Source organism: Pangasianodon hypophthalmus, chromosome 4 (assembly GCF_027358585.1).
Source record: "Pangasianodon hypophthalmus isolate fPanHyp1 chromosome 4, fPanHyp1.pri, whole genome shotgun sequence".
In the NCBI taxonomy this organism is placed as follows: Eukaryota; Metazoa; Chordata; class Actinopteri; order Siluriformes; family Pangasiidae; genus Pangasianodon; species Pangasianodon hypophthalmus.
This window is the reverse complement of record NC_069713.1, coordinates 21667791-21679961: the sequence shown is the minus strand read 5'-3', so window position 1 is coordinate 21679961 and position 12171 is coordinate 21667791. Positions and strand designations below refer to the sequence as shown.

Genomic DNA, 12171 nt, shown 5'->3' with positions numbered 1-12171 from the left:
AGTACAGGCCTATTTCACCTGAATCTATGATCTTAGATTCAGATATTAGAGGATCTTCACCAGATTCATTTAGTGCATGTAGACCACTATCTCCAGATTCACCAATACCACAGTACTCAGGATTATTCTGTGAGTTAATGCCAGTAATAGGACATAGACCGTCCTCTCCTGAGTCTATGGCTTCAGATAAAAATTATGATGAAGATGATGATTATGAGTTAAATGCTGTTACTTGGACAGTATCTAGAGCATCATCACCTGATTCCATGAAATCAGCAAAGGAAAATAGACCATTATCACCTGACTCACCCATACAGCAGTTTAGAACATTTTTTCCTGAGAGTAGTTTGCCAGTTTCTGGATACAGATCATGTTCGCCAGAATCAGTACATTCTAATTCAATAGAAAATGAATCATTTCCTGAAGACCTGTTTGATATCGAGCAAAGGCCAGAGTCACCTGACTCAGTTCAATCAGAATTTGAAGCTAGACCCCTTAGTCCTGACTCCATCCCAGAGTACAGGCCTATGTCACCTGAATCTATGATCTTAGATTCAGATATTAGAGGATCTTCACCAGATTCATTTAGTACATGTAGACCACTATCTCCAGATTCACCAATACCACAGTACTCAGCAGTGTTCTCTGAACTGGTTCCAGTAACAGGCTGTAGATCATCCTCACTTGAATCTTTAGGGTCAGGTTCAGATTATGAATTAAATATTTTGAGTTCCATAAGTTCTGATTGTAGAACCTCACCTCAATCTGTAGCATCATTAGTTGCTAATGACTACTTACCCCCAGACTCACCTATACCAGATTTTAGATCTTTGTTTCCTGAGCATGCACTTCCAGGTTATGGGTATAGATCATGTTCGCCTGAATCAGTATGTTCTTATTCAATAGAAAATGAATCATGTTCTGGAGACCTGTTTGTTGTTGAGCAAAGGCCAAAGTCACCTGACTCAATTCAATCAGAATTTGAAGCTAGACCCCTTAGCCCTGACTCCATCCCAGAGTACAGGCCTATGTCACGTGAATCTTTGATCTTAGATTCAGATATTAGAGGATCTTCACCAGATTCATTTAGTGCATGTAGACCACTATCTCCAGATTCACCAATACCACAGTACTCAGGATTATTCTGTGATTTAATGCCAGTAATAGGACATAGCTTGTCCTCTCCTGGGTCTATGGCTTCAGATAAAGATTATGATGAAGATGATGATTATGAGTTAAATGCTGTTACTTGGACAGTATCTAGAGCATCATCACCTGATTCCATGAAATCAGCAAAGGAAAATAGACCATTATCACCTGATTCACCCATACAGCAGTTTAGACCATTTTTTCCTGAGAGTAGTTTGCCAGTTTCTGGATACAGATCATGTTCGCCAGAATCAGTACATTCTAATTCAATAGAAAATGAATCATTTCCTGAAGGACTGTTTGTCATCGAGCAAAGGCCAGCGTCACCTGACTCATTTCAATCAGAAGTTGAAGCTAGACCCCTTAGCCCTGACTCCATCCCGGAGTACAGGCCTATGTCACCTGTATCTATGATCCCAGAATCAGACATTAGAGGATCTTCACCAGATTCAATTAGTGCATGTAGACCACTATCTCCAGATTCACCAATACCACAGTACTCAGCAGTGTTCTCTGAACTGGTTCCAGTAACAGGCTGTAGATCATCCTCACTTGAATCTTTAGGGTCAGGTTCAGATTATGAATTAAATATTTTGAGTTCCATAAGTTCTGATTGTAGAACCTCACCTCAATCTGTAGCATCATTAGTTGCTAATGACTACTTACCCCCAGACTCACCTATACCAGATTTTAGATCTTTGTTTCCTGAGCATGCACTTCCAGGTTATGGGTATAGATCATGTTCGCCTGAATCAGTATGTTCTTATTCAATAGAAAATGAATCATGTTCTGGAGACCTGTTTGATGTTGAGCAAAGGCCAGAGTCACCTGACTCAATTCAATCAGAATTTGAAGCTAGACCCTTTAGCCCTGACTCCATCCCAGAGTACAGGCCTATGTCACGTGAATCTTTGATCTTAGATTCAGATATTAGAGGATCTTCACCAGATTCATTTAGTGCATGTAGACCACTATCTCCAGATTCACCAATACCACAGTACTCAGGATTATTCTGTGAGTTAATGCCAGTAATAGGACATAGACCATCCTCTCCTGAGTCTATGGCTTCAGATAAAAATTATGATGAAGATGATGATAATGAGACAAATGCTGTCACAGTTTCTAGGGCATCATCACCTTATTCCATGAAATCAGCAGATGAGAATAGACCATTATCTCCTGACTCACCTATACAACAGTTCAGACCATTTTTTCCTGAGAGTAGTTTGCCAGTTTCTGGGTATAGATCATGTTCACCTGAGTCAGTATGGTCCAATTCAATAGAACATGAATCATTTCCTGGATACTTTTTTATTGTTGAGCAAAGGCCAGCGTCACCTGACTCAGTTCAGTCAGAATTTGAAGCTAGACCCCTTAGCCCTGACTCCGCCTCAGAGTACAGGCCTATTTCACCTGAATCTATGATCTTAGCTTCAGACTTTAGAGGATCCTCACCAGATTCAATTAGCTCATGTAGATCACTATCTCCAGATTCACCAGTACCACAGTACTCAGCAATGTTGGTTGATTTAGTGTTAGTAACAGGACATAGATCAGCCTCTCCTGAGTCTGTGGCTTCAGATAAAGATTATGAGGTTAACATTGTCAGTACTGCAGATTCTGATCATAGACCATCATCTCCTGACTCAATGGCATCAATAGATGAGAACACACGATTATCACCTGACTCGCCTATCCAAGCATTCAGACCATCTTTCTTTGAGAGTACTCTGCCAGTTTCTGGATATAGATCATGTTCACCTGAATCATTATTTACTAATTCAGTACAATATGAATTATTTGCTATGTCACCACAGTCTATGATCTCGGCATCGGAGATTAGAGGATCTTCACCAGATTCAGTTACTGCATGTAGACCACTTTCTCCAGATTCACCAATACCAGAGTACTCAACAATGTTGGTTGATTTTGTGTCAGTAACAGGATATAGATCATCCTCTCCTGAATCTATGGTTTCACATGAAGATTATGAGTTTAATGTTTTCACTGCTGTTCCTTCTGATTGTAGACCAGCTTCACCTGATTCAGTAGTATCAGCAGATGAAAATAGACCACTGTCGCCTGACTCACCTATTTCAGAATTTCAGACAATACTGTTTGACAGTACTTGGCCAGTGTGTGGATATAAAACATATTCAGCTGAATCAGTACATTCAGAAACTAGAGAATGTAAAGGTTATGAAGGAGATTTATTTACTGCTGAACAAAGTAGAGAGTCATTTGACTCATCTGGACCTACGTCATATCCTCAATTTCAAGAGACTATCAAAATGGTGCCTGAATACAAACTCGTATACAAAACTATTCCTTTGAACCTTATATCTCACATACATGACCCCCATTACAAGGGTGAAATGTTCAGTCCCAAAACAGGTGTGTTTGAGTATACTGGCTGTAGAATGGAAATTGTTCAGACTTGCAAAATGGATGAGTCTAATGGCATCACTGATCAAGGGAGTTATAAAATACCAGCCCTTACTCATGAGACTTCTCAAATTTCTAAGCAAGCCCACAAGATTTTGACTATACCTGAAAATCAAACAGCATTCTCAACTTTACCCTTAACACAGTCAAGGAAATATGATAGGGAATCTTTTGAATTTCCTGAAGAAAACTCTGCTGATTCTATATCTCGGTATACACCTGAGGGGCATGAATATCTGGAAAGTTCAGATGATCTCAGAGCTTCATCACCAGAGTCTGTTAGATCTGTACATGAATTCAGACCTGTCACACCTGATTCGCCTATACCTGAGCATATGCCTTTATTACCTTATACAATGATTTTTCAGTATGGAAGTCGACCCCCTTCCCCAGAGTCTGTGTCATCTGTAAATGAATTTCAAAGACTTTCCCCAGACTCTCCTATACCTGAATTCTTAGCCCCTTCACCAGTTCCATATGAACATGACGTCCAATTCAGGCAGTTGTCAGTGACAAATTTAATACATATATCACCAGTAATGTCTGATTTACAAAAATGTGATATAAATTGGATGTCTTCAGCATATGCATCACTTTGGCCAGAGACTGAGCAAAGGCCAGTATCACCTGGTTATGAATTATCAGAATGCGACTCAAGATCGTTATCATCCCCCACTTTTTCCTTTGAGTCTACATGCAGAGGTCCATCCCCTGAAGCACTGAGAGAGAGAGAACCCACTGTATATATTACACCTGACTCTCTGATATTTGATATTGATTGCCGCCCAGAATCCCCTGAGTCAGTAACATCTCAAACACAGTGTAAAGACTCCATGCCAGACAACACATCTGACTCGGCAAGTGATGATGCATTGCTTGACTTGGCAACATCAGCACAGAGCCAGAGAAATTTCAATTATGTCCTAAATAGTGGTAGCAGAACACTGCCCTGTTGGCATGAATTTGTCTTGGAACCAGAACAAGAGGCCAAGCTTATTGAACCCAGAGAGGCATCCTCTCCAGCGATGAACAAAGTAAAGAAAATATCTGCATATGATGGAGATGGTAGAAGTATTTTAAGCACCCAAGGAGATCATCAGAGAATTAAGATAGTTGAACAGGAGTTGGAGCTTCAGCACAAGCAGGGTCTTGAAGAAAGATCTGACAGCCCTACCTCCAAAATAGGCCAGCAGGAATTCAAAACAAGGGTAAGCAGCTTAGCATGCCACCGTGGTTTAGTTGCAGTGTATGACACCTTGGAGAAATGTTTGGATAATGTTTGTGTCATGACAGAAAGATCTTTTTGATTCTTCTTGATCCACTAATTTACCAACAATGTGAATTCACCCTTAGGAGCTGTACAATTAGTGTGGCGAATTCTTTGAATGCAATCTAACATGTCCTGAGACCTTTCAAAAGGCTTTATATCTAATATCTGCATGGTTAATTGTGAAACAATTCTCAATTGTAAAACAAGTCTTGTGTGATTTGGTGTTCTCAATACATAGTGCAGTTATCATGAGAGTGCATATGTCTGCATGAATCTGATGCAAATAATGTAGCAAAGTATATATCTGATTTCATGCTTATCCTCCCTTTCAGGCTCTGCAGGATAACGTTTCAGAAAAGGATATTAAGTCAAAAAAACATAATATAGAAATAAAAATTAAAAATACCAGTGGCAGTGAGGATGACTCCTCACAAATCCAAAATCAAAGTGCCAGTGTGACCATTTTAGAACAAAAAGCAATTGTATCTACTTTGACCAGTGAAGGTAACATAGAACCAGGTGTAAGTGACCCAAAGTCACTACACTTTATACCTGAGGGAAGAACAGTTGTTAGTACTAATCTGGAAACTGGATGTCCCATGATACCACTCAAGCAGTCACTCGAGCAGCCAAAGGAAACATCTGGATTATGTCAAATACATACAACTCCTTTCCACTTCAATCATAGACAATCTCACAGGACAGTGACTCCTAATTTATCCATTTCAAGTTCTCCCTCTTCTGATGGCAGAGATGTGATGTCAAGTTCTAGGAGAACACCATTTTTAGGCAGTAGAGTGTTACCCACTGGTCTGGGTTCTGTGACATCTGTGTCTAGTGAATTATGTTCTAACCAAGAGCTACCTACTAATTCACAATTATCCACTGAGAAGCAGTATTTTGACACTTTTCCTTATGTAATTTCTGAATTTGAGAAAACAGTGTCTGCACTTAGTACTGATGACCCAAAGTTAGTCTCCAGTGAAATAAGTCCCATGGAAACTGCTTTGGCTCCTAGTTCATCTGAGATATCTCAATCTACAGATGAGAGTTTGATGGATGTTGACCTGAAAGCCAACCGAAGGCCTGTCCAAGCAGATAGTTTAGAGTCAGATACTGAGTTCTTTGATTGTCAACAAACATTTTCAGATGTATCTGAACCAGAGCTGAGATCAGAAAAACTTTTTGATTCTGAAACTGTTTACCATGTTGAAGAATCCTCATCCTTACCATACACTCCAGCCTATGACTGTTTGTCAGCCACGCCCAAAATAACAGAAAAGTCAGAATTAGACAGCCAAGATAGCCCATGCCCAGCATCCTGGGGAAGTGAGGAAACTGATTTGCCCATTGTTCTTGAACCAGAGGATGAGTGTGTAGGTGAACATGATGAAGAGATAGCATATCCTTATGGGTATGCAGATGAGCACTCCTATGCTGAAGAGCTACCTCCAAGGCAGGGAGGCCAATATGATGAAGATGATGATTCCCTAGGAAGGGTAAGCCTTTGCGCATAAGTGAAACTAGAGCTTGCACAGTTTGCTTCCCAGGTTGAGAGTAGCTGTCCCATGACTGAATCTAATATACTGACCTGATACTGATACTTGACATCTGAGTAGTGCAACACTGATGGATGACACATAACTACTCAGTACAGATAAAGTGCCCATGAAAATCCATGATTTTATTCCATATTATCCAAAGTATTTCCTTTTGAAACAGGAAGTCAGGGAGGGAAAGGGGTTGAAGAGGTTGACTGATTTCCACAACAGCCAATTAGAGAAATGCCACGCCTCATTCCAAATCAAAACAGACTCAACTGTGGCTTAGCAAAGCAGCTAAATCAGAGGCCACATGTTTGAATAAAGCTTGTTTTCAACTGCATAGGATGCCACACTGGCAATTTGCCCACTACGATTTTGTCATATTCTGTACCGTAGTATAATTTCATGTAAACTCCAACCATATTTTCAGAACAGCAAGGGATTATTTGGAAAGAGAATAACATGCAGGAGGCTGTGCAACCACAGCTACACAAATGATCATGTTTAATGCTAACTTGTCCCACCCATCCAGTTTTTTAAAAAAAATTATATATATATATATATATATATATATATATATATATATATATATATGTATATATATATATATATATATATATATATATATATATATATATATATATATATTTTTTTTTACAAAGGGCAGTACAGATGTGTTCTAAAGAGCATTTGACTGGGTGCGAATTGGATGAGTACAGGGTGAATTATAGATGATTTTTCACAATTTCCTCAGAAATCATTATCCATAAAATTAAAAGAATATCTATCAAACACATTTTTAAATATATAAATATATATGCTGTGTTATTGGTGTTTATAGCAGCAAGTGTCTCATAAAAAAGCTCTAAAACACTAATTTTGATTTCATGGGGACTTTAAATGCAAATTGTGTGAATGACTTTCTAACCAAGCTCACCTTCTGAACTTGATTACTGCCTTTTTTTATTCTTTACCTGTTTTCTGCTTAACAGCTTAAAATTCCACAGTGTCTTCATGTAATGTATATTAACCTTAAACAGTCCTTATCCAGTATTTTGTCTAAAATAATGCTGATGAAAAGATAAAATACAAAAAATGGGCCTCATTTATCAATCTTTTGGTAAAGTTGTGTGTGAATATTTAAGCCAAACCAAACAAAAAAATTTCCACCAGATTTGTAAAAGTTTCAAAAAAATGAAGATTTTGTTTGATCTTGTTGATGAATAACAATCACCCATTTAGTGATGCCCAAAAACCCCACAAAAGGCAAAGCAAACAGTACTGAAACAATAATTAAAAGGCAAATTGTCTAAGCCAATAAATATATCTACTATTTAACAGCGTAACAACCCCTTGAAAAGGCCAAAATCTGGAGCCGAATTATAGAAATTGTGTGAAAGAAATGAAAGAAAATGGTTTAACATCAATGTAAATATATAATATACCCAGGTGATCATGGATGCCAAGCACATCGTGTAGGGAAACTATTACCTCATATATATATATATATATAAGGTATAATTTTTTTTACTATTTTAATAATGTGCCCATGTGCCCTCCCTGAGGCTGTTTTAGGAAAGCAGGAGGGTATCATAGGAAGTCATGCAGCCTGTGTGTATCCTATATGTCATAGGAAGTCACGCAGCGTACTAGGCATTATACGGCACATTGCAGCCTGACACATAAAAGATCGGTCACTTATTGGTCGCTTAGTGCTGGTTCTACTGAAGTGTTGCACAACATAAAAAGAAAATACCATTATAGCATGTCATTCTTTTATTCAGTGGCATTCTTATTTGAATGACTGGTCTTAATTTTCTTAATTTATGGATTTATGTTGACTTGCTTTCTTTTTTTCATTTATATTTAATATTTCTTTATTAATATGCCATTAACATGAAACGAACGAATTAACAGAAATACACAGCTATTTAAACAGCTATTTAAACATAATCCGCATATAAATGTGTAGTAATTCATCTCAATTGATATGATTTGAATACAATTAATCAAGGTGTACATTAGTTAGTCTTCTTATATGTAAATTCACACACCCAGGAGCATGATATGAATGTTTTTCTGAAATTACAGGATTTTCATGAATACCAGACTTCTTTTGTAGTTATAAATAAATCTTTTGTTATTCAAACAAATGATTTATGAATAAATGTGTCTGTATCCAGCTTGATAAATGAGGCTCAGTGTGAGCAATCAGCTAACATGAAATGCAAAAAAGTGGTAAAACGGAAGCTGTGTAGTGCATTGGCTTGGCTTGGTGTTACAAGTATTTAAGAATATATAAAAATTTTTTTCTTATAACAATTACACATGTCGGGTTCTCAGGAAATAGCAGAGGAGCTAGGCTTGCTGTCTGATAGTTCAGAGGAAGAGGTGTTGACCACCCGAGTGGTTCGACGCAGAGTTATAATCCAGGTATTTGTTTAGGTGTGCGAAATATAATATTTTGATATTACTCACAAGTGAAAATGATCTTTGTTAACTGTGTATGTACTGATTTTGCATTAAACTTGGTTAGAGATAACATGAGTCACACTTGTTTTGCACTCTATCTTGTCCGTTCACTTCATTTTTGGTGTGCTTGCCACATAAGACATCACATTTTGTTACAGTATGTTAGCTGCACCTGGTGTTCTTGCATAATATTGCTCATGGAGATAAGATAGATGTATACCTAGTTGGTGCAAATAGAGTACATTAGAGAAACTGGAAGGTGGTAAATACTAACACTTACCATATGTCAATAAAATAAAATAAAAATAATAAAAACAATAAAATATTTTAATTACATTCTCATTTTTTAAGTGTTTTTTATTTTATTTTATTTTATTTTTATTTTTAATGACTCAAATGACTTACAGTGTTTTCAGCATCTTCACAATTAATACTAATTCACTGTGTGAATTTATAGTGTATCAGGCAGTCTGGGCTTTTCAAACATATACAACATTTAAAACTACACACAGACTCTGTTCTGTCTAGTATAATTTATATTTGGTGTTTTGCTTTTATCTAGGGAGATGAATTGCCAGAAATTTCCCCTCACAGAGTGACAGAGGAGCAATACACAGATGAGCATGGAAACATAGTCATCAAAAAGGTAAATTAATAGTTTTCATTTTAGGGTGGAGTAAAATGGTAATGCTTAATGTTACGGCACCTGTATTCTGGTGAAACTACAATGTACTAATGCATGAATAAAGTTCAGTCATAAAAAATATACAAATGTACAAATATATTGTATTGCATATAAGTAAAAAATAGGAACACAAATTCTGCCCCAAGATCTAACCTTAATTTTAAGTTTTCTTTTGTATTGACCTGTAAGACTTCCTACCACGTTTCTGAGACCTATCAAATCAGTTCTGGTATTGAGGGTGGTATTTTTTATGTTATTCACTTCAGTGAACACACTGTGGACTTCAGGTGTTTAGTTGCAATTAGTATTATTTCCATATTTAATACTCCTTAATGTAATGTAAAGTGTACCATCCCATAGTGCATACAATCTGTTCTTTTTCCTGTACCATCTTTCCTTTGTCTGTACTGATGCTGTTATGTCTTTTGTTGCATTCACACAGATCACAAGGAAAATTATCCGTAAGTATGTGTCCGCAGACGGAGTAGAGCGAGAGGAAATGATGGTGGAGGGAGCTCAGCAAGAAGCTATCACTGTAGATGATGCTGATGGTTTTTCCAAAGTGGTGAAAAGGACAGTAGTGAGGAGTGCTGGAGACCAGACTGAGGTACATGTGTGTAGAGCATATTTTCTGTCTTTGGAAAAAGCAAATTCCTAGACTTTGATAAGGTCTGTCATTTGAAATAAAATATGTTTTCAGGTGACGTTTTCTGAACCTGTACCTGTTGGCGAGGCAACAGCCTCCGAATTTGAAGGAGAGAATGCCCAAGGTCGTAAAGTAAGCAAGGTCATCAAAACCATGGTGGTGCAGGGTGAGAGGATGGAAAAGCAAATTGGCGACTCCTCGTTGTCAGCAGACCTCCCTTCGGCAAAAGAAGACTTTGAAAAGGTTCACAGCTGAATTCTGTGGCATTTATTCAGATGCAGTCTGTAAAATGTGTTAAAACACTATGTGAAATAATTCTATGATTCATAATTTCAATCATCAATAAATTAGCATAGTACTGTTTTTTCCCCCAAAACTCAAAACTGGACGATATCAGAAAATATCATATATATGCACTCTAACAAAAAGGAGTTAAATCTACAAGCCATAAACGTTCTTCACCTTGTTCCTCTGGTGCAGAGGTTCCCAACCATAGTCAAGGAGAACCCTGTTTTGCACAGTTTAGCTTTAGCAGAGCAGGGAAAACACTAAAATGTACAGTACAGGGGGTTCTCTAGGACCAGTGTTCTCGCTCTTCAGGGACCCTTAAAGATGCTATGCAGAGGGTTCCAGGATGAAACCCTTCAGAAACCAAAGCAGCCTTAAAAAATCCTTTGAGGATCCCTCTAATCCAAGAGCATATCTATAATAAATATACTTTTTTATTGCAAAAGTTTACTATTATACTCTTTTTACACTCAATTGTATAGAGTGGGGTCTAGTGAGACCACTAGCAAAAATGCTTCTATTCTTGCATTCTTTTCTTATTTAATGCAACAATTTTCATTACAAATTATATTAGTGACAACTTGAGCAAAAAGGAGAACCTTTGAAATATCTACATGAATTTCAGATTTTCGTAGTATTTGGTATGTCCCCATTTTGCTTTAATGACATTGTGCACTTGAGCTGGCATGGACGCCACAAGTTTGTGCAAAACCTTATGATTTTAGACCAAATCCATCTGAGTGTCGTCTGAACACATGCTTCAAGAGAAGAGATTACCCATGAGGAAAAGCTGACCTTTTGTACAAAAGCAGTTAACAATGCCAATATCACACATTTTGTACATTTATAGGGACCTAGACATAGTGCAGTATCTTGAATATTAAAGATGCAAGATCATGAACATTTACTGTCTTTGTTTTAAATATTTCAAAATTCTAAAACCTTCTGTTTATTTCCAATTTTAACTGGAAAAAAAAAATCCAGATTTTCAATGTGGTCCCAAATTTTGGACCCCAATGTAAACACTTGCCTTTTTTGACTTACCCTCCTACCTCTGAACTGCTTTCTTTCACACTTGTCCTATAATGTCCAGGCTTTGAGTTATGCAGGGGGCTTTGACAAAGTGCTCTTGCCTCATTTAGTGGAGAAAGAGATCGTGAAGGAGGATGGATCTATGATCAGAAGGTTGGGATAGTGCTTTGGTGTGATATATGAGAATAACATAACAATGAATGAATTTAAACTTGTAGAGTGTGGCGTGAAAGCAGATTGCAGACCTCAGTATAGCTTATAGCTCTTTAATACCTGCTAAGCATGCTTGCATATGTGTCAGTAAAGTACTTTTTTAAAGCTTCAATCAGGAAACAGCATTAGCTTTAGGTTTACTAATAGAAAGCCTAGTAAATGTAGATCTTATACATCAGAATTCAGAAATAAAGTGAAAGCCCTGATAATATAAACGAATATATTTGTAACCTATTAACACTAGCATGATAAAATCAATCTAATATTGCTTGGCTTTTGTGAACTTACGAATGTGTATGTAATGATGTGCCTTATTAACTTCACTAGTATATTTTGTATGTTCTCAGATATATACAGGAAAAGGTCAAAATGAAGAGTGGAGGAATGGTGTTGAGATTAAATACTATCATGTACAGTAAGTATATTC

General features: G+C 37.3%; 1 protein-coding gene across 8 annotated transcripts in view; it reads left to right on the top strand.

Moving 5' to 3' along the window:
• Positions 1 to 12171, top strand: part of ank2b (ankyrin 2b, neuronal) — a 114132-nt gene that overhangs the window by 99494 nt on the left and 2467 nt on the right. For 7 of the 8 annotated variants that reach the window (XM_053233144.1, XM_034303364.2, XM_034303374.2 and 4 more), the window contains 6 exons: positions 5197 to 6363; positions 8752 to 8841; positions 9443 to 9526; positions 10008 to 10172; positions 10266 to 10454; positions 11593 to 11684. In XM_053233144.1, coding sequence (XP_053089119.1) covers positions 5197 to 6363; positions 8752 to 8841; positions 9443 to 9526; positions 10008 to 10172; positions 10266 to 10454; positions 11593 to 11684 — 1787 coding nt within the window. The remainder of the gene's footprint in view (positions 1 to 5196; positions 6364 to 8751; positions 8842 to 9442; positions 9527 to 10007; positions 10173 to 10265; positions 10455 to 11592; positions 11685 to 12171) is intronic. The other variant, XM_026937303.3, reaches the window with a different exon arrangement.